At 40.3% G+C, this 16,159-nt stretch overlaps 1 protein-coding gene across 4 annotated transcripts in view; it reads left to right on the top strand.

The window, feature by feature from the left end:
- The window catches only part of galnt1 (UDP-N-acetyl-alpha-D-galactosamine:polypeptide N-acetylgalactosaminyltransferase 1), a 113,084-nt gene that overhangs the window by 26,652 nt on the left and 70,273 nt on the right, over window positions 1–16,159 (top strand). For 2 of the 4 annotated variants that reach the window (XM_026924206.3, XM_034298034.2), the window contains exon 2: window positions 6,153–6,293. The exons of 1 other annotated variant lie outside the window; for it this stretch is intronic. Coding sequence is in view for 1 of the 3 variants with exons in the window: in XM_053227991.1 (XP_053083966.1) it covers window positions 9,145–9,221 (77 nt within the window). In the remaining 2 variants the exon portion in view is untranslated. Of the gene's footprint in view, window positions 1–6,152; window positions 6,294–9,081; window positions 9,222–16,159 lie in introns of those variants that run through there. One more of the 4 variants, XM_053227991.1, reaches the window with a different exon arrangement.

Here is a 16,159-nt window from a genome sequence, read left to right as displayed (position 1 = left end):
GTAAAATGAAAGTGTGTGTGTGTGTGTGTGTGTGTGCGCGTGTTTTTTTCTTCAACAAGAGAAACTTGACAGATGCTTCAGAAACAATTTCAGTCCCAGCACTTTTTTCCATAAAGTCGTGACGGTGCATGTAATTTTACACTATGTGTCCGGTCTTTAATCATTTTTTTTATACCGCAGTGTTGAATTCTTGATTCTGACTGGTCAGAAAGCGTTGATTAGTTTGCTATAACAGCAGCTCTGCCAGTAGACAAGTCACAGGTTTAGTCCTAATATGTTATTGTTTCTATAGTCATGACTTACACAGGGACTTGTACAATGCGTGCAGTCATCGTGAGGAGATGTTTATTTAGCAGTTTTGGAAGGAGTCTCCAGTTTCAGCGCTCTGTAACGGTCAGACGTAAAGCTGCGACTTTACGGTTTTCCAAATAAATAATGTTTCCAGAAGTTTCAAACGTGGCTTTATGTCTTGTGAATGGATTAGTGTTTATCTCATGAACATAAACACAGCCCAGAAATGCTCTCAGCGCTCCCAGAAGTCTTTACCCTCCATCACAGTTGGCAGAGTCACAGTGATGTAGAGCAGTGAGATCATGTGCGATTACTGATTTCCTGCCCAGTCCCAAGCTCTGTACATTTTTGTCTTTCCTCTGCTTTATTTAACATGTCATGCCAGGATCAAGGCCTTCTGGGCTGTGTTATAATGTGTTATAACAGGGAAAGCACACAAATATGCCAAGATTTAGCATGCCAGGACTGGAATCATGAAGCTCTGGATGGAACAACGTAAAGCCTGCGTGCTCTTCTGATTTAAACAGCACTGCACCCAACGTGTCCCGGACTACATCCTGTTTAAATAGTGTGATTTTGTGCACCTTCAAATGAAGCACTTGGCTACCAATGAAAGGAAATGATTTAATGAGGCTCACGTGTGTGGTTTTGGTAATAATGAAAGTGAAATGAACAATGTGACCCCATTACAGCCCCAAGATTGAACTCACTCATGCAAATGCATTGTTCTCTACTTACTCACTCTTCTTCGTTTCCACTTATTCTTTTGGCGAGATGGGGGGAAAAAAAGTTCAGTTTTGAGTTTGCAGGTTCTAAAATATAAGAGAAGCCTGCGTGTTCAAGATAAATTTCAAGAACATGTCTCTCTTCTCTTGTGCACCAGCTGGGAGATCCAGCAGGGATTTACAGGAGTGTGGCAGATCAGTGCAGAAAATGTCTGTCCAATCCCTTCCCTCATCCCTCCATCATCTCTCCGCTGTGTCCTCCACTCCATCAATCCGTTTATTCCTCACTCGAGCCTGCAGGATTAAGTTGGATTTATGTACATGCAGTGTGCAGAGAGTTCTTGAAGGCTGATGAGCGTGGAGTCCAGCAGTTAGAGAGGCTACGTCACGAGTCACTGCTTTGCTCAGAACACTAATATCTGTCTCGTCCTCGTCGTCCTGCTGCATTTAGCACCTTAGAATTTTGCTAAAAACATAAACCATTTTCCTCCCAGTTTTAACCATTCCCAATTCCCAGCCTCCTTTCCCACGAGAGCTACCAGCTGAGTCCGACGAGGGCTAGCATGTGCTTCTTCTGAAATACACGAGGCTATGGTGGCTCAGTGGTTAAGGCTTCGATCAGAAGGTTCTGAGTTCAAATCCCAGCACTTAATAATCCTCATCTTTAGATTCACAGGACACAGGACACATGAACACACTCGGAAGAAAATGCTAACTGCATATGTGTTTACCTCATTTGGCTGACTCACAACTGAGACAGGATACAACTGAGCAGTTAAGGGGTAAGTGTCTTGCTCGATTACCCAACAGAGGTAGCTTGGTGGGCAACCACCTTCCACCTGTAAACCCGCTGAGCCACCACTGCCCCCGATTGGCCAGTGATAGACGGGAGAGAGAGCAAAATTATCACTCCTTCTCAGCGAGCACGTCTAATTCTGCTCTCTTCATTCTTCCAGCCACGAAGGTCTGTGGCATCGTCACGTTTAGAAACTTTTGATCTCCTGACGATAGAGCGAACGCTTTTTTTTTTTTTTTTTCCCTGTCACTCTGCTCAGGAGCCTTGGGCCACAAGATAAAGAGGTTAGTCCATTTTTAGTGAGCAGTCAATTAGCTAAGAGCCTTGAGTCAATGCAAAATAGATAGTGACTCGGCAATTTTTAGACGAACCCAATAAAGATGCTGCTACTCGTGTTGTAGGAATGTCTGAGAGGAAGAACAGGAATGAAGATCGGAGCACAGGTACCAGTGAAGAGAAATGCTAGTGCTGGTGAAGGGAACAATAAAATTATAAGTAGACAAAAGTAGAACCCAATAAATATGTGAAATAATACGTCTAATTTTGTTCACAAGTTCCCGCTAAACATAACACTGAACGCTACATTTCTACGTACGTGTGCGATGATGTTTTAGCTACACAGTTCAGCTACAACATGACAACTTTTTGCGATTTTTCTCAAATCTACACATGACGTGGTACGATGTTTCTTCAGTTCCCCACTCGCAACTTTAGTTCCTACCTGCGATTGTTTACTGTTTATTATTTACCATAGACAGTGTAAAAAACGGAAGGAAATCTTATAAGTTCTCATTAAATGTGAGACATTTTATGAAGAAAAATTTAAAATTTGAAAAAAAAGACAGGTTGGAAGGAAGTAGTAGAGATTATTTGATTTGTGTTGAACTAGTCAGGTTTAGAAGCTAGAGATAGCTACTGCAATTTCTCATCTCATCGAAAAACTTGTCACTTGCTAGTTTGAACATAGGACCAGGGTTCTGGACATTTTATCCAGCGACCCCATATAACCCCCAATAATTCCTAGTGGAAATTATTCGAAATTACTGTCCTACTATTTAAAAAAATTCACAGTGCATTACTGTAAAGAAGCGCACAGTCCTCAGAATGCTGGATGAAAATTGATCTTAACAGATCAAAAAAAACCACACAAACATATCATATGACACATCATATCATATCATATCATATTAGCACATAGGGGTTTTCTGTTTACACATTTAACAATGCTTTTATGAATCACTTTATGTGTAAGAGCCCACACCTGCACGTGCGTGTGATGAGGGGACTGGGCTTGTGCGTTACGCTGCAGCTTTTTTTTTATCTGCGCTTTTACATCCCACCTAGATTGCTTTGATTTGAGGAACACAAGTGCACCGAACTCTGTGTCCAATAAATAAGTGCTAGCAAATGGTTGCATTGGTCAGGTTCACACATTGCACTTAGCGTAACGTTTTCATGAGCGTAAAACCCATTTTATAGCAAAAGCATCACGGCATGGAGCATTTAATTCTTCCGCTGGTTTAGTGCGAATAGCTGTTAATATCCTAAACAAGCATTACACCAGAAAGTTTGTTAATCCAATGAGATTTTCACTTTACGCTCAGTGACCGAACATTTGATCCAACGCCAGAGCGCTCACTGCTGTAGCAGGCTACAGACTGAAGTATCGTGAAATATCGTGCTGTTTAGGTTATATGGGCATGCAATGCAAAATATAGCATGAATATTGTATTTCATAGTGTGTTTAGCTAGAAAACATGACCTTGCAATAGCCTCTCTGTGTGCTGCTAGGGTCTGATTAACATGACATGGTGTAAAATGAGCTCCAAATTGCTCTACATAATCTGACACTATTAATTCTAATGAAAGATTACATAAATCAAGTTTTTGTACGTGGACCTGTGTGTAAAACACACGTATGACACAGGGTAGTGTTTACTTTTTTTTTTTTACTTTTTTTTTGGGGGGGTCGTGATTTGGATGTTCTGAGATTTGACCCGAATCTTCAGAAGGATCTGGGCAGTTGTTTACTACTACTGAGCTCTGTGACATCACTTCCTGTGCTCTGGTTATGTTTCCGCTCAGGGAGATAGCACTGGTATGCTGTTATCCTGAACTGGGAGAATAGCTTTGCACGCATGTTAAAGGTTAAGGAATGTTATAACTGCTGTTTCTGACGTTCATGTTTCAGTGATAAACACACACACACACACACACACGCACAGAGCAGCTGTGCTGATGTAATTTTGGTTTGTTCCCAAGATCCCATGCCCATGCATTACTTCTTTAAAGTCTGAGACAGTAAATACACACACACTCACAGTGTAAGACACTTTAGCAACATTAGCACAGTTAAGTGAGATATTATAGATGGCAGTGCGTGTGTGTGTGTGTGTGTGTGTGTGTGTGTGTGTGTGTGTGTGTGCTCACATGTCAGTCTTTTCTCATCCTGGCTTATCACCAGCTTCTTCATAGCTGCTATCAGCTCCTTGCAGCTGGACATGCACAAAATACACAGTGGCCCTACTGTGAGTGGAAGAGGGAGAGAAGTGTGAATGTGTGTGTGTGTGTGTGTGTGTGTGTTTGAGAGCACCCAGTATTAAATCTTTATTAGTGGAGAATGTGGCTCAGTTTTTATGAGTGAGAATTTTTACATATACTCATAAATGGAAGCGTGTGTGTGGTTTTAGATAAGCAATTTAACATCTCTCTCAGTGGGAGGCTTTTACGGCACTACAGCGTTAGCCACCGTTTCTATTTTCCTGCCTTTCACGTTGCAGCTAAAATATTGATGAAGCAGTAAATCATAATTGAAAACCTTTAGCAAGAGGCTTGAAAGCCAGCGGATTCAATCTAAAACCAATAGCTTAACTAACTGATGAATAGCTGATCATTAAGTTATCATCGAGGGAACGCGGATGGTCTGTTATATGTTTCCAGTAACAAAAGTGCACCTTTATAGGCTTTAACTTATTTAGTGTTTCATTTGTTTAGCAGTTGTAAGGTGGCCTGGGAAACCCATTCAGTCAATTTCTGCTACTAATCCTGAAAACTACAGGTTTTCCTATGATTCTCTATTCCTATGATTCTCACATCTGTCTCTGTCTCATAACCTGAGATAGAAACACACCCACGAGCCTCATCGTCGTCTCTTCACCCCGCTGATCTCTGTTCACGTTAACATTAGTGAGGAAATAATCGTCGATTAATCGTTGATTAAGTCAGTCAGTTCTGTTGTGTCTTTTTATTTCTTTTTATTCGCTGTCGTCTGTACAGTGTGTGAGCGCTCTTCTTTGTTTTGACGATGATGTGACGGTGCAGATGCATCGCAAACATTTTGACTATCTGATCGCAAATGCAATCGATCACATTTCTGTCTATGCCATGTCCAAAAACACGATGAAGTCGTGAGAACAGCACACTTAGCTAGAGTTTTATGACGTCTTTACATCGTTAGACACGTTCACACTAATGAGCAACATGTTGCTCACACCGCTTGTAGTTTGTCTCTTGTGGGCGTGTACCGTCTAGTCAGCGTTTTTAGTTTCCGATGAGAAAGGGTGTATAGCCTACAGCACATGATTTACTACAGTATAGGGTTAATTTACGAAATTATTTAAAATGTAATCTAAGATTTTAATAAAGTGAAATTTTGAGAAATAAATTAGTGAGAGAGGACTGGAAAAAATTTAGTACATGTACCATATGAGTGGTTAGTGGAATCATTTGAGCCTATTGAAGAATCATTTGAGCCTATCATGGAATCATTTGAGCCTATCATGGAATCATTTGACCCAATCGAGGAATCCTTTTTTTTTTTGCCAATCGAGGAATCTTTTTTTTTTTTTTTTTGCCATTTGAGGACTCATTTGTTGACTCATAATTTTTTTCTAAATCGAAGGAATTTTTTTAGATAATCGAGGAATTTTTTTAAGACAATTGTGGAATATTTTGGAGACAATCGAGGAATCATTTGACCCAATCAAGGAATCATTTGAGCCGATCACATCATACCTAATTTGCATCAAGTTGAGAAAAATATTGACATGATAAATACTGCGCTGTCTCTAGCCACTGTTGCCAAAATGGCAGCTTTGTATCGTGCACATTCATAGAAAATGAAGAGTCATCTGTCAGTTTGTCGCTCACTGCCTAACCCCTGAGTGTAGCTAAACTAGTTCTGTACCCAGCAGGTATCATGTTGAGGGTAGAAAGTAGCCTAAATAAAAACATTTCCATGTTATTTTGGTAAAATATATCTGTTTTCCTAAAGTAGTAATGTCAAAGTATGTTGTTTGAATTAATAGCCATTTTTTTTGTCATTTCTGGCTTTTTTCCAGAATTCAGCCACGGCGATATCGACAGGGTTTCCCAGGCCGCCTCCCATTTTATAGTCGGCTCTCCTTCGACAACATTACTGCTGCTGCTGCTGCTCCTAATTGATTTTGACCTACAAAGAGAAAAGGCGTGGACAGACAAAGGTCAGATTTCTTCTTCCCTCTCTGGAACAGGAATACTTCAGCTTTATTTTACAGCCTTCTGTCCCAGATGAGACTCATTACGCGAGATCTAAGCCTCTCATAAACTGAAATGTTTCAACTCTTTTTTTACGTCTGTAGTTGGCTTGATGCGTGCTTGTAAAACAGAATTGATATTGTAGGTTTTGTTTTGGCCTGTCTGAAATTTACTGATTCATTTTTTTAATGGCATTTTGGTCTGTTCTTACTTTGAAACTCTACATCGTTAGTTCTGGGGAATGGTTTCATTTTACTGGATGAAAGATCTGAAAGCATTTTCAGTAGCACACCAATCATGCTGACAACAGCAAGACTATGGAGCATTTAAATAAGTAAAATGACTTTTTTTTTTTTTGTAAAATTGTTACTCATTTTTTTTATGAATTACAACGCTGTCAGTCAGGTGAGACTTCTACTTATGAAATTCAGCGTGATTTGAATTTTAAGTCTTATCAGGCAAATTATTGCAGGTACACAGTTCAAGTAATATTCCCTGATCTGCTTCCATTACAGTTCACATTGATTTATCAAGACAGCTCGATTCGCTATCTTGGTTCAGCAAGTGGTTTGAAGGTCAGCGCAGAATGGCACAGATTGTAGCATACACACAGGAATATATTTACTCTGTTTATGACCAGGAGTCACATGTTTAAAGGCTATGCAATTCTAGCCGCAGATTCCTGTTCTCCCGTCAACTGATGTGAACCCGATGTGGTCTTCTGCTGTTGTAGCCCATCAGCCTCAAGATTCAATGTGTTGTGAGATGCTTTTCTGCTCACCACGGTTGCAAAGAGCGGTTATTCTGGGTTATTGTAGCCTTCCTGTCAGCTCGAGCCAGTCTGGCCATTTTGCCTTGACCTGTCTCATTAACATGGCGTTTCTGGCCGCAGAAATGCCGCTCACTGGATGTTTTTTTCAGGTTTTTCGCACCATTCTGCGCCGTGTTGCGCATGAAAATCCCAGTAGATCAGCAGATTCTGAAACCAAACCAGGTACACCAGGGTGTGGAATGTGTGGAATAGGGCTTTTAGAGGAAATCGAAACATTTCTCGAAGGAGTGTTAGCACTTTTTTTTGTGTGTAATTTCACTTTGTGTAAAATGGACGAAAATAGCCTATATAAGGTGATGACTGCAGAGCACTGGCAAAGTATTTATTACACACAACAACATGCAAAATATGTATTTGCATAATAACACTCTAATCTGTGTATAGGCATATGACTAACAAAACACTTTACAAAGCAGTGGAAAACTGAGATTGCGTCACGATATACCAACAGAGGAAGCTGTGCGCGTGTGTGTGTGTGTGTGTGTGTTTCGTTAGAATGTGCTGTTTATTGTAGATGGAAGATTTCACCACTGAGAAAAACTCAAACCGCTGTCACTGTGTAGCAATTTTCGACCTACTCAGGAAATCGACATCTTGCAGAACAGCGTGTGTGTGTGTGTGCGTGTGCGCGTGTGCATGTGTGTGAACGTGTGAGAGAAAAAGAAAGAGTGAGAGATGTAGATGACAGAGGGATTCGTCTGCTTCTGTGCCGTTCTTCCTCACCGGCTGTGCTCTGCCTCTGCTGAAGTTCTAAAAGAAACCACAGCATAAGGGAATACCTGAGTGTGTGATGGTTAGGAGATAGAATGGGTTTGTCTCATTTACATTTATGTCATTTGGCAGAGGCCCTTATCCAGAGCGACTTACAATTATCTCATTTATACAAGTGAGCAGGGCCTTGCTCAAGGGCCCAGCAGTGGCAGCCTGGTGGTGCTGGGATTTGAACTCTCAACCTTCCGATCAGGAGTCCAACATCTTAACCACTGAGCTACCACTTCCCACTTACCATGTCTCCCTGTGTGTGTTTGTGTGCGTGTGTGCTTGTGCGTGTGTGCGGCTGTTCTGCATAATTTATTGCTCATAAGGCTTGAGAGTTCCAGGCTGTTTGTCTGACTTTAAGTGTCTTCCTGTCTTCACACTGTATTTGCCATGGTTCAGTATACACACACACACACACACACACACACAATGTGTAAGGAAGCTGGTGGCACTTTTTTCAAGACTGACTGAATCTGGAGTGAAGGATGGCCAGAGAAAAGGACAAACAAGTCACGGGTGGAGCGATGGAAAAAACTCAACCTGTGATGTCATCAGAGTCTTTGTAGGTGGGGCTTCCAAACATCATGAATCTCTCCCTCTCTCTGTCTCTCACTCTCTTTCTCAACATCTCCCTTTTGCTCTCTACATCTTTCTTTCACTCTCTGTCCCTCTTTCTCTCTCTCTCTCACTCTTTCTCTGTCTGTCCATCTCTCGCTCTGTTCTCTGTCTACAGTGCTCTCTCTCTTCCTCTCTCTCTCTCTCTCTACATCTTTCTCTCTCTACATCTCCCTTTCTCTCTATATCTGTTTCTCTGTACATTTCTCTCTCTCTCTCTCTCTCTCTCTCTCTGTCCCCCTCCCTCTCTCTCTCCCCCCTCTCTGTCTGACTGTCTACATCTCTCTAACTCAGTAGTATTCTGTCATTACCCATATAACCTCATTTCCCGCAAAGCTTTGTGGGTAGGGTGCGGATAGCAGCTGTGCTGATGTAATCTTGGTTTGTTCCCAAGATCCCACGCTCATGCTTTGCTTCTTTAGGTCTGAGACAATAAACAAGCTCGCGCACACACACATGCACACACACATGCACACACACTGAATTCTTGAATCCGATTGGTCAGTAGGTGTTGACTCATTTTGTATAACCGCAGGGCCAGCTGTAATTCAGTTCACAGGTTCGTATTATTGCACTTGTTTTTATATGCTCGACTCGATCTGTATAGTGGTATGTTTTCTGTGAGGAGATGTTTATTTCGCTTTTTTTGGAAGGAGTCTCCAGTGTCAGCGCTTTGTAACAGTCAAAGGTAAAGCTGTTAAGGACAGAGGATGCTTTCTACTTTCTCAGTAACATGATAAACTGCATCTTTTTGTCTTTTTGAGGTTGGTGAAGGAACACTGTTACAGCTGCTATAATGTATAATAATAACATTTTAAACAATTTATTTGTTTTGTGGATGTTCCATGACATTTATATGCAACTATAAAGAGATAAAGCATACAATGTTTTGTTCTTTAATAAAAAAAAATGTAATCATTGGCAAATTGCTGTAGAATAAGAGCAGTAAAGCACTTCAAGACGTGCAGTTTTGGCCATGACACCACCTCGTTGTTGATTATTTTATATAACAGCATGTGCTATTATTTCTTATGTCATTCATTGCCACTGTTCCAATTATCATATTGAATTTATTAATACAATCTAAAATTGTCAGCAGAACTGAATTAACCTCTACAGTGTTGATATTATTGATTGTTGATTCAATTGTTGATAGAATTCCACACTGTGAGAGTTAAATCAGCTCTGAGACTTTGCTCTGGAGAGCTTGCAAGGTTACTTGTCTGTTTTTTTTTTTTTGTTTTTTTTTTGGAAGCATAATTGGTTTCGCAGTCTTTCATCTGGATGATGTCATTAGCGTCATGTTCTGAAAATAGCCCCGAACTTCGCTTGCATGTCATACGCTGAAGAACGGAGCATACTGACTGTGTTTGTTGTGTAGAAGCTGGAGATTTAATTAGATCCTGAGATGTTGGATGAAGCTCAGGTCAGCGAACGCTGCTGGTCATGTGCACAGCTGTAAATATTTGGACAGAAAGTGTTGTATCATACAATTATGTTTAATGCACAACTCCTTCACCGCTGTGTGTTGGCACTAATTGCGTCCCCTGTTTGTGTGTGTATGTGTGTGTGTGTGTGTGTGTGTGTGTGTGTGATGACTAAGCCTGCCATTAATCTTGTAAACTGATGGACAAAACTGCAGTGACATTGAGTCTCAGTAGGTGGGTTGTTTAAAGAGCGACAGAGGAAAAGAACTTCGCTATGTCTGTTTCATTCCTACCTTCAGCCTTCGCTCTCTTTTTTTTTTTTTTTTTGCTGTATCTCAAATTATAATATGTATCGGAAGATATATATGGTATGGCCGAAAGTTTGTGGACACCTGACCATCACATCCATATGTGCCACAAAGTTTGAAGCACACAATTGTATAGAATGTCTTTGTGTGCTGCAGCATTACAGTTTCCCTTCACTGGAACTAAGCGGCCCAAACATGTTCCAGCATGACAGTGCCCCTGTGCACAAAGCGAGATCCATGAAGGCATGATTTGCCAAGATCGGAGTGGAAGAACGCTAGTGGCCTACCCAGAGCCCTGATCTCTACCCCATTGATCACCTTTGGGATGAACTGGAACACTGACTACACCCCAGACCTCCTCATCCAACATCAGTGCCTGATCTCACTAATGCTCTTGTGGCTGAATGAACACAAATCCCCACAGCTATGCTCCAAAATCTAATGGAAAGCCTTCCCAGAAGAGTGGAGGTTACTATAGCAACAAAGGGTGGACTAAATCTGGAATAGCTTGTTCAACAAGCACATATGGGTGTGATGGTCAGTTCCAGGACAGGCAAATCGATAACCTGGACAAGCAGATTTTATGTCCAGGATATAGCAGTGAAAGCAAAAAAAAACCCACTACTTCCCACTGAATATTGCAAAAATATTGTTTTTATTTGTTGTGTATGCTTAAACCCGATGTACCTTAAACTCGATGTTAAATGTGTCAAGAGAAATTAAAGATGCCAGCCAGACTCAAATATTATTTACATGTGATGTGGGAATAGCTGAAACATTGGCTAGTGACTTGCTGACTTTTTGTTGAGGGCACAACCACAGTGTGTTACATGATCATAAACCTGTTAAATAAAATCCGTAGTCTGTATTAATGTATTAACTTATCTAGCTAACTAGCTCATCCTTATTATGTTGTTAGCTACCATTTTTTTTAGCCTAGTCGGTTAGGTTTCTGGGCAACTGGAACATAGGACTGGGCAACACGCTGGAGCTTGTACTTGTCCTCTAGGCTAGCTAATGAATTGATTATTTGTCCGACTCTGTGTTCACCTTCAGTGCCTAGTTAACCTTTGGTTTTTGTTAGTCAAAGCCGGACTAGTTTAAAACTGGTATTGATTTATATCATGGTATTGTGGGATATCTCTTCAGTTTCACAAGCATCATATTTAGTGACCTTTAAAACCACACTGAGCTTTACATTTATAATAATAATAATGATAGTAATAAATATATTATGTCTATATTATATTTATAATGAAATTTACGTTTGCTGTTTCGCAAACCACTCTAGCATGGCATGAGCTCCGAAGATTGTGCTTCTAGAAATAAATAGCGGATTTTATTTCTATGAATAAACCTCACGTTGTTTGTGATGAGTGTGAACATCTCCTCCTCCACACATGCTGTGAACAAGTGTAAGTGCCAAACCTACATTTTTCCTGTTTCTGAATGAAAATGAAAAAGCAAATTTGCTAACCACGCTGTTTATTATAATGCTGTGTAACTCTGAAGTGGGAAATCGGACCTAGGAATTACTTAATTTTCAAGCTACGGAGTGGGAAAAGCCATGGACGCATCTAGTTGGTTCGATCAATGCCCCTCAAGACAGCGAACCGAATGCTTATAGATTTAACCAACTACCGTGTCTACGTTGATGGATCTAAAGTAAATACTACTGTAAGGTGATGAAGTGGTATTATCTTTACTGTTGATGGTGTGAGCGGCCATGTTGACATGATGTCACATGCTGAACTTGGGATTGAGGAGACCTTCTCAGTTTTCCGAGTAGGAATTCCAAGCTGACGGATGTTTTCTTTGTTTGGATGTTTCCTGTTCGGGGGTCAGAAATTCAGCATCACAAGCTTTAGCTGAAAGTCATGAAATGACAGCGATTACGAAAAGCTAACAATCTTACAAGCAGTTCAGTGGGATAGAGAGTTGCAGGCTGTGTCTGTTATCTGTATCCTGTTAACCCAACCCACAATAAATTAGAAACATGGAATGTACGGTTGTGAAATACTGACCTCGGACTTTGCTTTAGTTCTTCCAGCGTCGGATTGCCATTTACTTGTGCTTAATATACACAGGAAATATGAACGCATGGCTTATTTTATTCACAAATAGGAGCAGGAATCAAGACTTTTGGCTTAGAACTTAAATCATAATTCTCCTTTGACCAATTATTGTAAGGAACAATATTTATATTTATTAAATTATTAAATTAGCACACCGTGGTAGCTAGATTTTTTTTTTTTTTTAAGAAGATCATCTGCATTTTAAGATTCTGATTAGTGGCACATTTGTGTTGAAATTCTGCTAAAAAAAAAAAAAATTCTGTTTAGTATAAAACTTTAATCATATTAGGGTGCGAAGAGCACAGTGTGGCCTTTAAAAGTTATTATTAACAGCTGGTTAAGCTAGTCGTTCTGCTGATAACCAGTAATCCACTTGCGTGTGAAAATCAATTTTGCTGAAAGTCAGGCGTGATGCGTAATCTATCACTGGCAGGTTTTGAGTAAGACGGTTCACTGATTCAGTCGTTTAATATGTTTCGTCATCGTTTGTTTAGTCCAGTGCATCATATTAAACATTTGTTCAGGACAAATTTGTTCCTTCTCACAACAAAGGACATTTTAAAACTTGCTCCCAGCATTCTGACGTTGTTTCTCTCCTTTTTCTTCTGTAGACTCAGGGCATTTTCAGACCTGTAGATCTGTGCTCTGGTTCCGAAACACAGACTTCAATTGTTAAATTTTTTTCATTCGCTTTCACGAGGCACGAGGTTTCAAAGCGTACCAAACATCAGCAGCTTTACAGAAATAAATGGATTCACAAAAAATATATTGTAATTATGTGAATTTATCCCTAATGAGCAGGCTCGAGGCAACGGTGGCAAGGAAAAACTCCCTGAGACAATATGAGGAAGAAACCTTGAGAGGAACCAGACTCAAAAGGGAACCCATCCTCATCTGGGTGCAACGGATAGTGCCATTATAAATAAATCCCTTCTATTATTGTGTACTATATGGACAAATAGTGCAATTGTGCAACCAGTAAATCCATCACAGTTTTTGCAAGAAGTCTGGTTGGTGAAAATCTATCCACTGTCCACTGATGGAGTCCTGAGTACGAAGGTGCTCGTGGCAAGTGCAGCCCCAAAGCCACTACAGCAATCGCAATCCCAAGCCATTACAGTACAACTCCCCATATGTGATCCCCAAGCCATCTCCACAGCCCCCAGGTGGCACCATCCCCAGCAATCCAAATGGTTCTTCAGGCCGTCCATGTGGGGCCAAACCCAGCAGCAGCGAGCGGACTCAACCGATGAGAACTCCAACCAGAAGTAGGACATCAGGATGAGTATATGAATTAAAGCTCATCTCCTTGAGAAGCTCGCTAAACACCTTTGTTCAGAAATTTGTTTATCAGACCAAATTTCAATGAGGCATTTTACCTCGTCTTTGGCCCAAGTTAAACCGTGATTCATGTTATGAGCCATTAGCAAAACAAACACACATTTTACATAACGCAGTTCCCATCATGCATTGCTATACAGGATGGATCGTTGGTCCGCTGGGTCGGATCGCTTTCTCACCACAAGCAAACCACCCCAGAGTTCGTTTGCAATCAGGCCGAGACCAAATCGAACGAGCCAACCTGTATAGCAATGCATGATGGGAACTGTGTTATGTAAAATGTGTGTTTGTTCAGGTGGTCTAGGTCCGATTGTTTTGGTGCAGATCCGAGCCCGATTGCCGTGTTCACATGTCTAAATGAACCGAACCAAGGGAGAAAACACACCAGGTTCTGAAATAAACGCTCCAGACGAACCAGCTGTGAAAACACCCTCACTGTGCTTCAGGTGTGTAGTCACTGATCACAGTGAATAAGTGGAATATTGGTGCTCTGTTTTATGTCATGGCTGCCCAAGTGCGAATACTGCAGACTTGACGCTGTTCTTTAGTCGTGTTGCATTGATAAGCAAATTTCAGAGATTGCAATTTTAATACGGTTTAATACAATTGTGCAGCTGTGTTCATGTACAAGTCATCTGGACACAAACACACTCATCAGTTCCACACTACCATGCCTCGTGTATAGTTTGTAGTATATGTGATGTGCAGTTTTATAGGCCAGGTAGTGATGGGAGATTCACCGGGTAGGCTGTAAACGAGAAACCTGACAAAATACATAGCTTCTCGTAAAGCTGCTGTACATGCGGCTGGGTTTTGTTTGTCTTCTGTTCCACTTTTATAGTTTGCTGTAGAATCCATTTGGTTTTGTGGAGTGTAGAACCAAGACTTAGTATGCTTTGGCATTGAGTATGGTGTTATGGTGAGTATCCTTTACACACAGAATCCTTCCAGAAATGGAGCCACGATTGTACCTATTTTACAATTTTACTTGTTCCAACTAGTAGATGTTAATATCTTCATTTTCATTACATTTACCTCTTATCTCCAGTGCAAAACTAAACAAGCACACTTCAGACATCATGCATAAGCTGATGAACATTAGGCGCAAATAGTGTAAATATTATTTTTCGTGAACGCTTCTTTGAAACACAGTGGTCTATGAATAATGAACACAGTAAGGGTCTGGAACATTAGTGATACACAAACTCCTAGTTCGTAGTTGTTTAAGTGCCTTTTTCATTTGTGAACAGAAGGAACAGCCGTGTTAACTGAACACCGAGAGGGAGGAGGAGTGAGAGAGAGGCGGTTATTGTTTCATTTTATGATGCGGAGGAATGCAAGTAAGGCTTTTATTGCTGTGGGATAGAATATGGCTGATGTACTTAGACTGGTAGGTGTGAGCGTGGTTTTGTATCTGGTCTCTACAAGGATACGAATATCTGACAGTCTCGACCTTGTGGGCACATTTGGATGGTCCCTACACGGAAACGTATCTTTTTTAAAAACCTCTGTGTGTGTGTGTGTGTGTGTGTGTGTGCGCGCCCATGTGACTATACAGTAGAGTCCAGAAGTCTTTTGTTTTGCATGTTGCAATGTAAAATGTTCATCACAAGACTTACCTACACTTCCTTTTACAATTATGTTCATAATTAGATTTTTGTTTTCATATCAGCACATTTTTATTTCTTATATATGTATGTGTATATACTGCAGACTTTTATATATATATATATATATATATATATATATATATATATATATATATATATATATATATATATATATATATATATATGTATATATATATATATATATATATATATATATATATATATATATATATATATATGTGTGTGGTGGGCTGGGAAAACCTTCACATGGTGAAATCTTTACATTGAAATCTTTACAATCTTTATCTTTGAAGTGTACAATGGAAAACAAGTAATCACACAGATCATCAGCGTCATCCGTGTCACTTTCCGTAGTCTTGTTTCCTGATGTAAAAGTCAATAACGCCATTTAAACCCGAGTCTCATCGTCTCTCTTCACTCCACCGATCTGCGGTTGCTATTATATTGCTCATTAATGCAGTCAGTTCTGTTCTGTTGGCTAAATTTCCCATTTGTTTTTATTAGCATTCACATATTACAGCTTTGTCCGCTGTCGTCTCTGCAGTCTCAGAGACAGCGCAATGCATCATGGATTATTTGACAGCTGGCATTTTGCCCATTTACAAATCGAATCGATTGGCGTTGTATCCATTTTACTATGGCATGAAACCTCCAGCTGGGACAAAGCATAAAGCACTCACAAGATGTTATGTATAGTGCTGCTGCCACATGATTGGCTGATTAGATAACTGCATGAATGTGCAGGTTTTCCTGATAATGTTCACATCAAACATTATAATGGGAGAAAATCTGATCTCAGTGACTTTGACCGTGGCATTGTTGTTGCCGCCTGATGGCCTAATTT

This window comes from Pangasianodon hypophthalmus, chromosome 22 (genome assembly GCF_027358585.1).
Source record: "Pangasianodon hypophthalmus isolate fPanHyp1 chromosome 22, fPanHyp1.pri, whole genome shotgun sequence".
NCBI lineage: Eukaryota > Metazoa > Chordata > Actinopteri > Siluriformes > Pangasiidae > Pangasianodon > Pangasianodon hypophthalmus.
The sequence above is the reverse complement of the archived record's forward strand: the minus strand, read 5'-3'. Positions and strand labels throughout refer to the sequence as shown.